General features: G+C 38.8%; 1 protein-coding gene across 5 annotated transcripts in view; it reads right to left on the bottom strand.

Annotated features, from left to right (window-relative positions):
- LOC106080795 (uncharacterized) overlaps nt 1–18,946 on the bottom strand; it is an 857,102-nt gene that overhangs the window by 315,841 nt on the left and 522,315 nt on the right. For 4 of the 5 annotated variants that reach the window (XM_059361859.1, XM_059361858.1, XM_059361860.1 and 1 more), the window contains one exon: nt 7,866–9,053. In XM_059361859.1, coding sequence (XP_059217842.1) covers nt 7,866–8,709 — 844 coding nt within the window. In that variant the 5' untranslated portion in view covers nt 8,710–9,053. Of the gene's footprint in view, nt 1–7,865; nt 9,054–16,973; nt 17,306–18,946 lie in introns of those variants that run through there. The other variant, XM_013242375.2, reaches the window with a different exon arrangement.

Raw genomic sequence — 18,946 nt, 5'->3', positions numbered from 1 at the left:
AATCATTCTCATTTCATTGTCATTCTTTCATCTTCAACATTTTCCAACCTTCAAATCTTTGAAACTCTTCAAAGTTGTTAATACAACTTATCAACTCCTTCACATATTCCCTTGGTAAGAAGTACTCAAAACATTGGAAAGAGCGCAGAAAAGCTGTATTGCGTTTTTATGATTTCCTTGAAAAATTATTTCCTCATCATTCGGCATTGCTGTCTAAGTTTTCTTAATTCTTGTTAAATCCTTGGAAAAGTTTTTGTGTTTTGTTTTTGCTTGTTGAAAATGTATTTAAGATTTAGATGAGAAGATGGTTTTTGTGCTTGCCTTTAATGTGCATTTGTTGAAGTATAGTCGTGCGCTCTTGTGTTGGTTGTAGTCGGGATCCTCTTATCCAGTGCGCCTTCCCCTCCACCCCCACTTAAAGTTTGGAAAATTGTATCGCGTTTTACTTGAGTTAAGTTTTATGGTTTCGCATTTAAGTTTAAATGCATTTCTACTTTCTGTTGTTCACGTTATTTATGAAGAAAACGGGTAAAACTTCCAAAAATTGTGTGGCATAAGTTTTGAGAAGACGTATTTTATTTCGTTGAAGCTTTTCCTCTTCTACGAAAAGGATTTCAAAAATCATTGCTTGCTGCGAGTTGTAATTGAAGGGAATTGTTAAAATAAAAATCGTACAAAATTAATGATGCTAGAATATTTGAAATGCAACCCACCAGTTGGGTAATCTGATGAAGATTGGTGTTACAAGACATAGCTAATTCAGAATTTGCGTTAGTATACTTTAAAGAGAGTTTTTTAGCTTGATAATTTTTAATTAAAAAGGGGGTTTCTTCAATCGTAATAGTGATCAATCTTCCTTTAGAAGGCGACATTAATGTGCGTTTCTTGACATACTGATAAGCAGGAAGTTCCTTACTGCCAGTCCTATGTCGGTAAAGACAGATTCTTGTTGCATCAAACCAAGAAGCGTACCAAGATATGGAAAGAACATTTTACCGCCGATGTTGGCGGCGAAGAGGATACCGCAGAACCAATCCCTGATGATGGTATAGAATGTTAACTTCCTAGTCAGAATGAGGTCCAAGTAGCAGTAACCCGACTAAAGAACAACAAGGCAGCAGGAGCCGACGGGTTACCCGCTGAACTATTTAAGACCGGAGGCGACACGATGATAAGGCGTATGCATCAGCTTATCTGCGCAATCTGGCTAGAAGAACGCATACCCGATGATTGGAACCTCAGCATACTATGTCCCGTACACAAGAAAGGAGACAAGACGAAATGTGTCAACTACAGAGGAATAAGTCTCCTCCCCATCGCATACAAGATACTCTCGAGCGAACTGTGTGAAAGATTAAAACCTAAAGTCAATGAGATAATTGGGCCCTATCAATGCGGCTTTAGACCAGGTAAATCAACCCTAGACCAGATATTCACACTGCGTTAAATCCTGGAAAAGACTCGAGAAGGACAAATCAACACCTACCACCTCTTTGTTGACTACAAAGCCGCCTTCGATACTCATTTACGTTCAAAGGTATTTCAAGCCATGTCTGAGTTTGGTATCCCTGCAAAATTAATAAGACTCTGCAAGATGACACTTGCTGATACGCGTTCCTAAGTAAGAATAGGAAAGAATCTCTCCGGGCCATTCCATATCAAACGAGGTTTGAGACAAGGAGAAAGTCAATCGTGTGATCTCTTTAATATCCTGCTGGAGAAGATTATACGAGATGCAGATGTGAATAGATATGGCGCACTAATCACAAGAGAACACATGCTACTCGCCTATGCCGACGACATCGATATCATAGGTCGGTCACCGGATGTAGTAACTGCAGCCTTTGAAAGAATCGAAAGAGAGTCAGTGAAAATGGGTCTGGCAGTAAATGGAGATAAGACGAAATGGATGGTTTCAACTCCCAAAAAGCCTTGCAGAACCGAGCAGATAAAGAAAATGGAGAAAGTTGGGAACCACAACTTGGAGATAGTCAGTAACTTTATCTACCTCGGCACCGCCGTAACCGAAACGAATGCCATCAGTTTTGAGATAAAGCGAAGAATAATACTGGCAAACAGATGCTACTTTGGACTAAGTAAGCAGTTTAGAAACAAGGCCACCTCTCGAGAGACGAAGACTACACTTTACAAGACACTGATACTACCCGTGCTGTTATATGGTTCTGAAACAGTTCTCAGAGTATTTGAAAGAAAGATTCTTCGTAAAATATATGGACCAGTTTGCGTTAACGGAGAATATAGGCGACGTATGAACCACGAGCTGTATGACGATGATAGCATAGTTACACGCATCAAAATACAACGGCTGCGTTGGCTAGGTCATGTCAGAATGGATGAAAAAGCTCCAGCAAAGAAGTCTTTTGAAGGCAAACACGGTGGTACACGCAAACCGGGAAGACCAAAAGCCCAATAGAAAGATCAAGTGGTGAGAGACACCTCGAAACTTGGTGTCAGAGATTTTAGAATGAGCGCAGAAGATCGAGGCGCTTGGAACGGTATTCTTCGTTCGGCTAGTGGAACAAATATTCTGTCATAGCCAATTAAATGTGAGTGTAATCATCTACATTAGGCTGTCCCAATAACATGGTTTATGTTACAAACAGTTTTGGAGTGTAACGAAATTAATAATGTTTTCAATGAGTAGAAAGCCATAGCAGTGTACGAGGGACGAAATGGAGGACAACTTAGCAGTAAATGCAAAAGTACTGCCATCGACAACCGATTAATATAAAGGATATTAAATGAGTCTTTCATGGGCCCAAGACCTTAAATCGAGAGATCGGTATATATGGCAGCTATATCTAAGTCCCAACCAATCGGATCCGTATTGAACAAGAATGTTGAGAGACCAAACACAACTCACTGTCCCAAATTTTATCGGATAATAAATGTAGCTTGAATGGGCCTGAGATCCTAAATTGGCCGATCGGTCTATACTTTTTTAGCTTATATGGGGGCTATAGCAAATAAAATTTTAAAGAGAAATTTTATCTTCACACCTTCCTAATTGGATTACCTTTCTTAAAATGTTTGACTTGTAATTAAAAAAAAAAAAAACAACTACATCTATCTCTCAAAGTAAGGGGTGAATACCTTTTATTTGAGCCCCATATTGATATGGGCTTTTATTGTAATTTGTCTGGTTTTAGATATTTGGGGTTTGGGCGACTTTCTGGGTACTTGGACACAATTTTTAATACCATATTCGTATTCAACTCTTCAATACCTTTCATATGATATCCATATTGTCTTTATCCGTCCACTTGTGATTTTAGGTGCTATTTTTGGGGTAACGGGGGAGGGTCCGCCCCCGTAACGATATCAATTAATTATAAAGAAAATTTCTTCCTCCTGACCATATTCTTAATATTCTCCCGAATACCTTCCATTTGAGTCCCATGGACATGCTCGTCCAATGAACCTATTTTAGGGGGTTTTGGATTTGGGGCGGCCCCCAGGTACTTGGACCCAAATTTTCTTATGAAATTCGTACTCTACTCCTGAATATCTTTCATTTGAACCCCATATTGTACTGATCGGTACACTTTTATTTTTGGGTGGTACTTTTGGCGAAAATGGGAGGGTCCGCCCCCCTTTCAATATCAAAAAAGTATATAGCCTCTGTTTCCTTCCAGACCAACCTATATAATCTGTGAAAATTTCAAGGTAATCCGTTCAGCCGTTTTTGAGTCTATACGGAACAAACAAACAAACCGACAAACACAAATTCATTTTTATATATAAGAAGATGGACAGGGCCCGCTCCGCTGCTCATTTTTTCACACTCTTATTTTATCTGAGCCCTATACTGGCACGGTCAGGAAAAAAGTGTTTTTTGGGGATGTTGGTACGGACTTTCAGTTATTTTGCCCCTATTGGGATATTATACAATATTTGTGGTTTTTTTCAACATTTCTTTCATTTGAGTTTTGTAGTGCTATGGTCGGTAAATATGTCCGGTATGGTGGTGTTTTTGGGGGGTGAGGTGCAACCCCATGTATCAGATTCGTGCTCTAGTCTCAAATACCTTTCATTTGAGCCTAATATTGTCACTATGGGTTTAAATTACTATTTGGCGGGCTTTGGAGATGGGGGGTCGCCCTAGACATAAGTATACCAAATTTCTGTTTTTGAGTTATTATAAACAAACTTAATTTCGCTTTAATCGCCCCACCCATCGCCCATCTCTTTGCCCCGAAAGTGGATATCATGTTCATGCTCTACTCCCAAAAACCACATTTGAGCTACATATTGCTATAGTCGGTATATGTGTGGTGATAGGAGGAGTTTTTGATATGAGCCGTCCCTGAAACACTTGGCCATAAAACGGATATCAGATTTTAACCCCTTTCTGCCATAATCTACAAATATTTCCAGTTTGGGGGGTAAGTAGGCGGGAGCGGTCAACCACGTACTTAGTCCTGAAGAAAATATCAGCATCGTGCTCTACTGTTAAATGCGTTTGCTACCAACAAATTCCAATTATTTGAGCCCCTTTTTCCATAGTAGGCAAACATGGACGGTTTGAACGGAGTTTAGGGAGTGGACCCCGAAATCATAACAGCATCGTGCTAGAGCACGATTTCGTTGGTTTCCCTTAATGTCAAGCATTTTAAAGATGGCTTTCAAGATATTCAGGACTATGCGTCTCGTTCAGATCCCCACTAATTAATTGTTTTTGTATTCGTTATCTACATTCAAAATCATATTTCAAAGCTACCACTTGGGAAACCAAATTTTTAAATATCCGCAGGTTATCCTGTGTCTATCGCAGTTTGAGGGTAATAAGTGTACTCTTCTATCAAAAACCTTTTATTGCTGTCCTATTCTATCTTGATCGGTCTTCACTTATTATTTATACCCTACACCACTACTGTGATACAGGGTATTGTAACTTAGTGCATTTGTTTGTAACACCCAAAGGAAAGAAAGATAGACCCATTGATAAAAATACTGATCGACTCAGAATCAATTTCTGATTCGATTTAGCTATGTTCGTCTGTCTGTCCGTCTGCCTATCTGTCTGTCTGTCCGTCTTTCCATGTTAATTTGTGTACAAATACGCAGTTTCATCCGATCGTCTTCAAAATTGGTACAGGCATGTTTTTCGGCCTAGAGACGAAGCACATTGAAATTTGAAAAAATTGGTTCAGATTTGGATATAGCTCCCATATATATGTTCGTCCGAGTTGCAGTAAAACTTCAATAAATTGGTCATTTGTTCAATTAACCAATTCTCTCGAAATATGCCAGGAAGGAATTTCTTTTGACTCCCGACATTACTGGTGATTTTCGGAGAAATCGGTTCAAATTTAGATATGGCTTTCATATATATACATCCCCCAGTTTTTCCCTCCTAAGGCCACTACAAGCGCATTTATTGCCCAATCTCCCCAAAACTTCGACTTCCTTGACGACTTCCTCAATGCCTGTAAAGTATGCTCGAAATCGGTTCAGATTTTTATATAGCTCCCATATATATGTTCATCCGATTTGCAGTAATATTGCAGGAAGGACTTTCTCTTGTTAATTTCTTTTTTTGGCTAGGATAGCGATTGCCCTCTGAAACGTCTATTCATTTGAAAACAATTTATTCTCGGTAGTCCTATATGACAGTTTGGTGTTGTTTTTATTGGGAGGAAAGGGTCAGTGCCCCCGACGCTATGACTTAAAAGGCAATTTTTTTGAGTCCTTTAATGTGGAGATCTGTATGTCCGACTGAACAGCAGGACTTGACCCAGATACTTGAATCCTTATATCAACATTAGATTCGAACTCTACTGTCGTAGACCTATCGTTTAATTCCCATATTATTTTGATCGAAGGTCGCAGACTATGTCTGGGAAGGACCCACCCTGTGTCCCAAATGTGTATATCAGATGAGTACACGACACTCAAAAGTCTTTGATTTTATACCCATTTTGTGCAGTTGGACATTTATGCCCATTTTGGAGGTTTTTGTGGTTGATTCAGATTTGTACTCTACTTTTAAATACCTTTCTATTAATACCCATATTGCCCAAAGCGGTGAAAGTGTCCTGTTGGGTGGTGTTTTTTGGGGGTGGGGAACCATCCCCGGAACACTTTGGGCGAAATTTGTACACCAAGTTCCAACTCTACTCTTAAATACATTTCGTTTGATACAAATATAGCCCCAATCGGTAAACATGTCCGAGCGGGGGTTTTGTGGGGAGGAGGCCCCTCAGATACTAATGAATAAATTTTTATGTCAGATTTTGTACTCCACTTTTAAATACCTTTCATTTAATACCCATATTGCCCTAAGCAGTAAAAGTGTCCTGGTGGGTGGTCGCTTTGGGGGGTGCGGAACCACTCCCTTACCCTTTAGGCGCAATTTGTATACCAAGTTCGTATTTTACTCCTAAAAACCTTTCATTTGATACCCATATTGATACAATCGGTAAACATGTCCGTACGGCGTGGATTTCGGGACTGGGGAGGCCCCTAAGATACTAACGATTGGATTTTTATGTCAGATTTGTACTATACTTTTAAATACCTTTCATTTGATACCCATAATGCCCAAAGCGGTGAAAGAGTCCTTTTGGGGTTTTTTTTGGCGGCGGAGGAGCCCCCAATCACTTTGGGCGAAATTTGTATACCAAGTTCGTATTCTACTCTTAAATACCTTTCACTGTATACCCATGTCGTCCCATTCGGTAAACATGTCCGTCAGGGTGGGTTAGGGGATGGGGCTTCTGCCCAGGTTACTAGACCCAAAAATTTTTTTACCAATTTAGTATTTTTGGGGTACCATAAGGTGGCATACAAAATTTCGCTTAAATCCGCGCACGCATCTGCGAGATCCGGTGTTTTTGAAAATTGGGGTATGGGGGAGGGCCGGCCCCCCTTCGGATATCAAAAAATGTAGTATCCTATTTTCATAAAAATCGGTTTTCCCGCTTTTGAGTCTATACGGAACAGACAAACAAAAAAACAAAGCGCCAGATTTAATTTTTACATATATGATGCGCCCTCTGTCAAGAAAGCTCATCGCGCGCTTCTTCTTCTTCAGTGACGAAGCTCATTTTTGACGCAATGGGTACGTAAATAAGCTGAATAATCGATTTTGGAGTGAAGATCAGCCAGAAGCATTGCAAGAGCTACCAATGCATCGAAAAAAAGTCACAGTTTAGTGCGGTTTATGGGCTGGTGGCATGATTGGACCGTACTTCTTCAAAGATGATGCGAATCGTAACTATCATGAGATGATATCCAACTTTTTTTTTTTTTGCCCAATATGCAAGACCTTGATTTGCATAACAAGTGATGTCAATAAGACGGCGCCACATGCCACACAGCACGCGTAACATTTAACTTATTGAGAGGCGAGTTCGGTGAACATTTTATTCCACGCCTTTAGACTATTTTTTGTGGGGCCTTGTTAAAGCTCATGTCTATACAGACAAGTCCGCTGCAATTCACGCATTGGAAGACAACATTGAAGCATTTATTCGTGAGGTACCGGCCGAAATGTTGGAAAGATTATGTCAAAATTGGACTAAGCGGATGGACCATATGAGACGCAGTCACGGTCAACATTTGCATGAAACAATCTTCAAACATTTAATTATATGGACCTTACTATCGATTCAAATAAAGATTTCATAAATTTTTCTGAATTTTGTGTGGGTGTTTTTTTTTAACTTTAAATAAACTTGTCATTTGTTTTTATTACGAGCTGTTTAAAATTCTTTGCTTCAAACATTAGCCCCAAATCACCCACCTGTCATTATAAGTGAAAAAAAAAACTTTCCTCCAATTTTAGATTCTCTTCATTTTAAAATGTTTTCGATTTAATGGTAAAAGTAATTATCACTTACCGCACATTGCCAAGAATATCAAAATAATGGCATACTTGATGAGGCCATTTAAAGTGTGGCTGATATTCGAGTATGTTGGCCATGGGAAACTGTTGCATTCACCATCACCACATGCACTGCTATCATCAATGCACTTGTTGTTGTTGCTGTTGATGGTCAAAATGATGTTTTCGTTTCTTGTGTTACACTCTCTGATGGCGACATTATAATCACTGTCATTGTTGCTGCTGCTGTTCAAGCAGCTGCCTGCCACCGATGCTGTTGTTGTTGTTGTTGATGCTGATGATGTGATGCTCTTCTGGTTGTTGTTGTTGTTGTTGTATATGTTGCTTGTATTTCTAAGATTTGCACACTGCATATAATTAGAGATGTCCTGCTGCATGGGTGATGACGTCGACATGACTATGGTGTTGCCAGACGAGGAGGTGGAGGGTGAGGAACAACAGCCAACTCCACCACCGCCGCCTTTTGACGGCATTTTTAGACTAGTAGCAGAATAATGCGAGTGACAACAATCTGCTGAAATGGAACAAGCTAGGCAGGCGGAGTTCAAGCAGCTGGAGTCTGACATACACCCACCACCATCATTGGAGCTATGGTTACACGAAATGTCTGTGTAATTGCTGATGTTGTTGCAGTAAATGCTTGGGTTGTCTGCAGCAGCTATTACGTTGCTATTGTAAGTTTTGATAGTGTTAAGCTCTAACAACATGTTGCACTTTATTTGTTGTCTCTGGCGATTATTGTCCGATTCGAATAATGATAGTGCTGTGGCTGATGGTGGCGGCAATGATGATGATGATGATGATGATGGCTTTGAGTAAAACGATGTCTGTGTCTCCATTAAAAGATTTAGATTTTCTATTTTCTTGGCTTTGTTGGTGTCATTTAAACACCGCACCAAAGGCGATATATATATATTTTTTTTTGTTTTATTTAAAAACACTTCACTACACTCTCACTCACTTTTAGTTTTCTTGGATATTTTTAGTTCTGTTACTTTTCGTTTTGATTCTTTTTTCTTTTCAAAAAAGTTTGCACATTGCGTCTGCTGACTTCTTTAGCTGTCCTTCAAGTTGCATAATAAAATAATTGTTGCTCGGTGTGATGTGATGGATGACTACTTGACACTAATTGAGTGCAGAAAAACGCATACGCCTGCTGCCGTATTCATCATACCGTAAAAGGCTGAAAGAGAAAAATAATGTCATTCAAGGAGATGTTCACTTTCAAAGAGAAAAAGTCTAAAAAAATATGATTTGTGTTGTTCTTCTAGGTATATAACTTTAAATATTCGCAAACATATGGTAAAATAGCAAAGAAATGTTAACAGATTTGATTTTAACATGGAAAACATGGTCGTTTTTATAAAAAAAAAAAATCTCTTTCTGTTTGCTAATATCTATCGATCTTCTGATTTTACTTCCTGAGCATCTAGAGGGCGCAATTCTAATCCGGTTTGGCGGAATTGCACCATGATTTCTGATATGACCTTCAACATACGTGTCAATTATAGTTTGAATTGGTTAATAGCCAATAGCAATTCTTATCCATTATCGTTCGTTTACCTATAAAACCCATATCAGGCGAAGAACGTGACAAATGCGATTCACGGTGGTAGGTAAAGGGTGATTTTTTTGAGGTTAGGATTTTCATGCATTAGTATTTGACACATCACGTGGGATTTCAGACATGGTGTCAAAGAGAAAGATGCTCAGTATGCTTTGACATTTCATCATGAATAGACTTACTAACGAGCAACGCTTGCAAATCATTGAATTTTATTACCAAAATCAGTGTTCGGTTCGAAATGTGTTTCGCGCTTTACGTCCGATTTATAGTCTACATAATCGACCAAGTGAGCAAACAATTAATGCGATTGTGACCAAGTTTCGCACTCAGTTTACTTTATTGGACATTAAACCAACCACACGAATGCGTACAGTGCGTACAGAAGAGAATATTGCGTCCGTTTCTGAGAGTGTTGCTGAAGACCGTGAAATGTCGATTCGTCGCCGTTCGCAGCAATTGGGTTTGTGTTATTCGACCACATGGAAGATTTTACGCAAAGATCTTGGTGTAAAACCGTATAAAATACAGCTCGTGCAAGAACTGAAGCCGAACGATCTGCCACAACGTCGAATTTCGAGTTGGCAGAAAATCCGCTTTTTTATCGACAAATTTTGTTCAGCGATGAGGCTCATTTCTGGTTGAATGGCTACGTAAATAAGCAAAATTGCCGCATTTGGAGTGAAGAGCAACCAGAAGCCGTTCAAGAACTGCCCATGCATCCCGAAAAATGCACTGTTTGGTGTGGTTTGTACTCTGGTGGAATCATTGGCCCGTATTTTTTCAAAGATGCTGTTGGACGCAACGTTACGGTGAATGGCGATCGCTATCGTTCGATGCTAACAAACTTTTTGTTGCCAAAAATGGAAGAACTGAACTTGGTTGACATGTGGTTTCAACAAGATGGCGCTACATGCCACACTGCTCGCGATTCTATGGCCATTTTGAGGGAAAACTTCGGAGAACAATTCATCTCAAGAAATGGACCGGTAAGTTGGCCACCAAGATCATGCGATTTGACGCCTTTAGACTATTTTTTGTGGGGCTACGTCAAGTCTAAAGTCTACAGAAATAAGCCAGCAACTATTCCAGCTTTGGAAGACAACATTTCCGAAGAAATTCGGGCTATTCCGGCCGAAATGCTCGAAAAAGTTGCCCAAAATTGGACTTTCCGAATGGACCACCTAAGACGCAGCCGCGGTCAACATTTAAATGAAATTATCTTCAAAAAGTAAATGTCATGGACCAATCTAACGTTTCAAATAAAGAACCGATGAGATTTTGCAAATTTTATGCGTTTTTTTTAAAAAAAGTTATCAAGCTCTTAACAAATCACTCTTTATATAAGACTCGGCCAGGCCGAACTTGGCTGGTTTTTACTTGTTTAATGTCATATAACTAATCACTGATAAACTCCATTTATTTTAACCCCATATATCCATATATCGGAGGCCAACGTAGCGCAGAGATTAGCATGTCTGCCTATGACGCTAAACGCCTGCGTTCGAATCCTGGCGAGACCTTCAGAAAAAAATTTTCAGCGGTGGTTTTCCCCTCCTAATGCTGGCAACATTTGTGAGGTACAATGCCATGTAAAACTTCTCTCCAAAGAGGTGTCGCACTGCGGCACGCCGTTCGGACTCGGACTCATTGAGCTTAAAACTTGAATCGGACTGCACTCATTGATATGTGAGAAGTTTGCCCCTGTTCCTTAGTGGAATGTTCATGGGCAAAATTTGCAATTTGCAATATCCATGATCGTCATATTTTCTCATTTTCGAGGGATGGCCGCCCCATTATTAGCACCAAATTTTTAGTGTCATATTTTTAATCTACTCCCGAACAATTTTCATTTGAGTTTCATATTGATATGATCGTACAATATGCCTATACGGGGAGTCTTGGGGTCGGGGAGGTTTCCAGAGGATTTGGACCCAATTTTTATTCGCTGTAGTACAGAGTATTATAATTAGGGCTGTGGAGGGTTAGAGTGAGAGTCATAGAGTTGGAGTCTTAGAGTCGGAGTCTTGAGTCGGAGTCTTGAAGTCGAAATCGAAAAATTTTGACTGGAGTAGGAGCCGAGAAAATTATCTCGACTTCGACTCCGGACAAAAAAAATTTTTTTAGAATAAAACCAGCTAGGAAGGGCAAAAGTCGGGCGTTGCCGACTGTATAATACCCTACACCTACCATAGAAGTACAATGTGGGAGCTATATCTAATTCTGAACCAATGTTAATGGACTTCGGCGAATGTTTTCGGATGGGTTATTAAATAATCCGTATCAAATTTTGAGCAAATACGTTCAAACTGTTATAACTACGGTTCACAAATAACAAAATTATTGCAAATTATCCAACATCTGGCGAACATATATATGGGAGCTATATCTAATTCTGAACCGATTTTGAGCAAACTTCTCAGATAATGTTGTAGTCGTCGAGGAAAGCGTTGGGCAACATTTGGGCAAAATTTAACAAAAAAAGCGCTTGCCATGGCTCTTGGAGTGGAAATCGGGCGATATACATATATGACAGCTATATTGAAATCAAGGCCAGTTTGTATGAAATTCACCAGTAATGTCGAGAGTCATAAGAAACCCTTCCTGCCAAATTTCGAACAAACTTCTCAAACAAGATTGGTCGATAAATGCTCATGCAGTGGCTCTAGGAGTGAAAATCGGGCGATATACATATATATGAGAGCTATATCTTAATCTGAACCGATTTCCATGACATTCATCAGTAATGTCGAGAACCAAGAGAAAATCTTTCCTGCCAAATTTCGAGGGAACTGGTTAACAGATGACTATTTTATTGTGTTATTACTGCAAATCGGATGAATATATATATATGGGAGCTATATCCAAATCTGAACAGATTTTCTCCAATTTCAATAGGCTTTGTCTTTAGGCCGAAAAACGTGCATATACCAAATTTTTAGATGATCGGATAAAAATTGCGAGCTGTACTTTGTACACAAATTAACATGGACAGACAGACAGACGGACATAGTTAAAACGAATCAGAAAGTGATTCTGAATCGATCGGAATGCTTTTCAATGGGTGTTACAAACAAATACACTAGGTTAGGTTAGGTAAGGTTAGGTTGGGTTAGGTAAGAGTGGCAGTCCTTTACAGACTCACTTACACAATTTTAACTCCATTGTGATAGCACAGTAGCGACTAACCAAAGCTTCTGGTGGGAATCGAATCCACGACCGCTGCACTGGCAATCCAAGCACGCTACCAACTCGGCTACCTGGGCGCCCTAAGTTGTAATACCCTGTACCGCGTTAGGTACAGGGTAGGTTATAAAAATATAATGCTGTTATTTTTATAGTAGACCGTTGTTGTAAATTTTGCTGTTTGTAAATTCAAGCTCGAAGTAATTTTGGTTTTTTAATTAACAATTTTTTCGATATTTCGAATATAAAATCGTGGTTTGTTTTCTTTTGGATATATCATACCTTGAAAATGCATTCCATTGAAATACTGATAAACAAATTAAATAAAAAAAAAACAAGTAAAAACGTGCTAAGTTCGGCCGGGCCGAATCTTATATCCCCTCCACCATGGATCGCATTTGTCGAGTTCTTTTCCTGGTATCTCTTTTTAGACAAACAAAGGAAAGGTTAAAAAACAAGTTATGGTCCGATACGGAGCATAATGGAATGAATGTTGGAGACCACAGTAGAAGTCATTGTGTAAAATTTCGGCCAAATCGAATAAGGATCAAGGCTCAAAAAGTAAAATAGCGAGATTGTTTCATAGGGGTGCTAAATAAGGTTATAGACCGATTGAGTCCATATTTGACACGTGTGTTGAAGGTCATGGGAGAAGGCGTTGTTCAAAATTTCACCCAAATCAGATAATAATTGCGACCTATGGAGGCTCAAGAAGTCAAGATCCCAGATCGGATTATATGGCAGCTATATCAGGTTATGAATCGATTTGGACCATACTTGGCACAGTTGTTGAAAGTCATAACGAAACACGTTGTGCAAAATGTCATTCATATCGGATAAGAATTGCGATCTCTAGAGGATCAAGAAGTCAAGACACTAGATCGGTTTATATGACAGCTTTATCAGGTTATGGAAAAAACACATCGTGTAAAATTTTAGCCACATCGGATAAAAATTGCGCCCTGTAGTGGCTCAAGAAGTCAAGACCCAAGATAGGTTTATAAGGCAACTATATCAAAATATGAACCGATTTGGTCCATTTACAATCCCAAGATACCTACAATAGTTATGCAAAATTTACAGCGCCTGGTTTACGCCTTTGAAAGTTAGCGGGCTTTCGACAGACAGACGGACAGACATGGCTAGATCGACTTAAAATGTCATGACGTTCAAGAATATGTACACTTTATGGGGTCTTAGAAAAATATTTCGAATTGTAACAATCGGAATGATGAAATTAGTATACCCCCATCTGTGGTGGAGGGTATACAAATAAATTAATAGCGATAAGCCTACCAATTTTGAAAGCAGGGTCGGTTTAATGTCATTAAAATCATTAAAATCAACTTTCTTGGCAAAATGGTCATAAACTATTTAAAAAAAATATTTTTTTTTGTAACCACCACCATAGGATGGGGGTTTACTAATCAAGTCATTCCGTTGGTAACACCTAAAAATATTCGTCTAAGACCCCATAAGGTATATATATTCTTGATTGTCTCGATGTTCTGAGTCAATCTAGCCATGGCCGTCCGTCTGTCGAAATCACGATAGCGGTCGAACGCGTAAAGCTAGCCTCGTGAAATTTTGCTCAGATACTTTTTTATTGTAAATGGGCCATATCGGTTCAGATTGAGATATAGCTCCCATATAAACCGATCTCCCGTTTTGGCTTCTAAGCTCCTGGAAGCTGCAATTTTGGTCCAATTTGGCTGAAACTGATTTGCTCATAGTGTTCTGTTATGACTTCCAACAAAAGTGCGGTATAAATCGGCCAATAACCTGATTTAGCTCCTATATAAACCAATCTCCCGATTTCAATACCATAGCCCTTGGAAGCCGCAATTTTTATCCGATTTAGCTAAAAATTTTGCTTATAGTATTTTGTTATGACTTCCAACAACTGTGCCAAGTACGGTCCAAATCGGTCTATAATCTGATATAGCTCCCATATAAACCAATCTCCCGATTTGACTTCTTGAGCCTCGGGAAGCGGCAATTGTAATCCGTTTTAGCTGAAATTTTGCATGTAGTGTTCCGTTTTGACTTCCAACAACTGTGCCATGTACCGTCCAAATCGGTCTATAACCTGATATAGCTCCCATATAAGCCGATCTCCCGATTTGACTCCTTGAGTTCTTACAAGCCGCAATGTTTGTTCGATTTGGCTGAAATTTTGCATGCGGTGTTCTGTTACGACTTCCAACAGCTGTGACAAATATGGTTCAAATCAGTCCTTAACCTGTTATAGCTCCTATGTAAACCGGTCTCTGGATCATCTTTGTTCGGTTCCTAGAAGCTTCAATGTTTGCTGCTTTGACAGAAGTTTGGTATGTAGAACAAAATTATGTTCTTCAAATAAATTTATTTTGTAGCAGAATCCATGGTGGTGTGTTTTTACAAGATTCGGCCCTCCCGAACTTAGCACGGTTTAACTTGTTTTTGCTATAAAAGCATTTTGGCGTAGGAAATAAAAAAATTTTTTGTTTTTTAAACTTTAAATTTTTTTTAACAAAAAATTTTGTTAAATAAATTAAGTGCTGAGAGTCAACTCCCGAGTCTAAGTCGAGCAATTTTCCAGGCTCGACTTCGCGGCGCTGACCAAACTATGGATATATTTGGCTCACTAACAATCCGAACCGACCTAAACTAATAACAAGATTTTGTGCAAAATTTCATCGGAATATGGATTTTGTGCAAAATTTCATCGGAATATGGATCGGAATATAAATTATCAAAAAATGCGTGCTCTGTTAAGAAAGTTCATCGCGCGCTTCTTCCATTGAGCGACAAAGCCCATTTATGGCTCAATGGGTAGCAGAATTGTCGATTTTGGAGTGCAGATCAACCAGAAGCATTGCAAGAGCTACCAATGCATCCAGAAAAAAATCACAGTTTGGTGCGGTTTATGGGCTGGTGGCATCATTGGACCGTACTTCTTCAAAGATGATGCGCATCGTAACGTAACTGTGAGATGATATCCAACTACACAACGACTTTCTATTAGTATAGGTCAGTTTGGATTGGAAATGGGTCAAGTTGGTTCATGTTTTGCTCTGTCAAGAAAGTTGCCGACCTAAACTAATAACTAATAACAAGATTTTGTGCAAAATTTCATCGGAATATGGATTTTGTGCAAAATTTCATCGGAATATGGATCGGAATATAAATTATCAAAAAATGCGTGCTCTGTTAAGAAAGTTCATCGCGCGCTTCTTCCATTGAGCGACAAAGCCCATTTATGGCTCAATGGGTAGCAGAATTGTCGATTTTGGAGTGCAGATCAACCAGAAGCATTGCAAGAGCTACCAATGCATCCAGAAAAAAATCACAGTTTGGTGCGGTTTATGGGCTGGTGGCATCATTGGACCGTACTTCTTCAAAGATGATGCGCATCGTAACGTAACTGTGAGATGATATCCAACTACACAACGACTTTCTATTAGTATAGGTCAGTTTGGATTGGAAATGGGTCAAGTTGGTTCATGTTTTGCTCTGTCAAGAAAGTTCATCGCGCGCTTCTTCCATTGAGCGACAAAGCCCATTTTTAGCTCAATGGGTACGTAAATAAGCAGAATGGTCCATTTTGGAGTGAAGATCAGCCAGAAGCATTGCAAGAGCTACCAATGCATCCAGAAAAATCACAGTTTTATGCGGTTTATGGGCTGGCGGTGTCATTGGACCGTACTTCTTCAAAGATGATGCGAATCGTAACGTAACTGTGAGATGATATCCAACTACCCAACGACTTCATATTGGAATAGGTCAGTTTGGATTGGAAATGGGCCAAGCCAATCTCCCGATTAGACTTCATGAGCTTCTAGAAGGCGCAATTCTTATCCGATTCGGTTAAAATGTTGCACATATCATTCTGGCTTCCAACAACTGTGCCAAGTTAGGTCTTAATCAGTCCGTATCTTGATAAAGCTGCCAAAAGAAACGTAGCCCTGGGCCCGATGAATCATATTTAGAAGATCAGTGGGAAATTATAATACAGTCCCATGATTATCTTCCTCTCAAACTGTTCAGTACTCTTATTTTTTAGGGGGTTCGAAATGCGTTAAAAGACTGGCATTTTTGAGAAATGGGATCCGTAAGGATTAAAACAATGGCTTAGAATTTGAACACATAATCAATTTTTTACAAAATTTGTCACAAATTTATTACACTTGCATATGTTTTAACTCAAACTAAAATTTGTATACGAGTAAAAATGTATTGAGATTGAAATGATATCCTGATTGACACAAGTTTCCATACATGCATAGTAGTTAAAAAATTTTTAAAATATTTTAACCACAAACATGAATATATTTTTTTTTGCAAGACACATACACTTCTAAGGTTCTATACCTTATTTAATTTTTCTTAAATATCAAGAAACCATTAAAAGTTAAAAAAAATGGTTGACACTTTTAAAGAATTTTTTTTTTATTTAAATTTTTTTTTCACTTGAACAACAAAGATTTTTTTTGTCGAAATTTTTGTCACAAAAGTTTTCCTTTCATGTTTTTAAAAATCGCCCGCTATATTCGATGTGTTTTGTTTCGCTAAACGCACTTGAACTTCCTTCAAGTATTTTTCATGCTTTTCGTAATTTTTCTTTTTTGCTTGATGTGGTCTTGCGTGATTTTGTTTTCTTCTTTCACACTTCCGCTTTATGTTCTCATCCCGGAACCGCGACATATACAACTAATCTTTGGGGCGCGCTAGGAAACCTAAGGTCCCCCCTTTTCACAAAAACACGGCACACACGTTGGTGATGTCGGCACAAAAGACACATTTCTTGCCTATTTCATGCCTAGAGCATGACAATGTTGTTTGGCTATTTTGCTCTTTTCATTAACAATTCATGCTCCCCTCTCTCAAACTCGCACTCTCTCTCACTCGTCCACCGGCTGCGTATGTGGGGGAATTGGGCAATTGAAGTATGTGAAGAGGATAAACACTGGCAACAAAAAAAAACACACACACACACACACGCACCACATTCTATGGCAGCATAAGGTCTTAGTGGAATGTTGATAAGACTTTAGGCAACATTGTTGACATGCAGTAGACCTAAAAATGTTGACTGGAAAGTGAGCATAGACAACATGTTGTTATTGATGGGGTGGAAAATGTTTTGGTGCAAATGTATGGTAGGGACATTTTATATCTTTGTTGTTTTCCTTTTCCACTCTCTAATGATGTGTTGCTGCCATGGCATGCCTGCCAGCTTGCCTACTGATGTTGTATTTCCGTCCATGGACTGATGTCTGATTACTTTGGCGTTGTTGTTTTTGCCTTCTATTTCTCTCCTGTTGCCCTCGGGGCGAATTGTTTATACGCTTCAGTGTTTTGCTGCTGATTTGCCTGTGTGATTTTTATTACTAATTTTTATGTGCTTTTAGTTGTTTACTTCAACATTTATATGGATTTGTTTTTATTTCTATTTTTCTGTTTTTTTTTCACTTTGCCATTTGGTGTATTTATCTGCAATTTACCCGAGCTGGTGTTTTATTTCGCTTTTTGATTTACTTGCTGCTCTGTTGTGCTCTATAGTTTTTCCTTTAGTGTTTTTTCCCTCCGCGACTCCCAATGGTAGTTGTTGGACATTTTTATTGGCCCGATTTTTTTCGTTTTTTTTTTTTTTTTTGCTTTTTTTGGCTAATTCTTGTCATTGAGGTCACTTTGCTTTTGGGTTGTTTATTTATTCGTTAATTCTGAAATAAATGCGGGTAGGATACAGAAAGAGAGGGAGAGTGCGCCAGGGGCAAGTACAAAAAAGGACATAATACATTTTGATTAGTGAAATTCTATTAAGGCAAATAAATGATGAAGATGGAAGGTGGTGGCAGAGATTCGGACAGGTACATTTGTCTCATTTAATGATCTATTGTCAATTACGTTTAGCTACAAATTGAAGCTAATGGACCACTTCTAAGACCCTATGGGGTGATGGATAGACAATATTCTATAAATCGAGTCAATAAAATTGTTTATTTTTGGCAACAACAAAAATTTATGGCTTTGAAATGAACAAATCAAGACGAAGTCTTAATCGCTATTTTGAATATCCTTGAGAAAACTTAAAGTTTTCCGTTAAATATTTTGATGAAATTTTATATTTAAACTAAAGCATGGGTAAACTTAGTTTCGTTTACTAACGACAACATTAAAAAAGCACAACCATGTAAGAAAACACAGATTCATACTAGGCGCAATGGAAAAAATTTAAAAATTTCTCTAGGAAAATAGGGTATTGAGCGACCGCCCCAACCACATATACCTCCAAATGTACATAAGGACCAATCATGACAATATGGAAAGTTATATGAAAGTAG

Source organism: Stomoxys calcitrans, chromosome 2 (genome assembly GCF_963082655.1).
Source record: "Stomoxys calcitrans chromosome 2, idStoCalc2.1, whole genome shotgun sequence".
NCBI lineage: Eukaryota > Metazoa > Arthropoda > Insecta > Diptera > Muscidae > Stomoxys > Stomoxys calcitrans.
The sequence above is the reverse complement of the archived record's forward strand: the minus strand, read 5'-3'. Positions and strand labels throughout refer to the sequence as shown.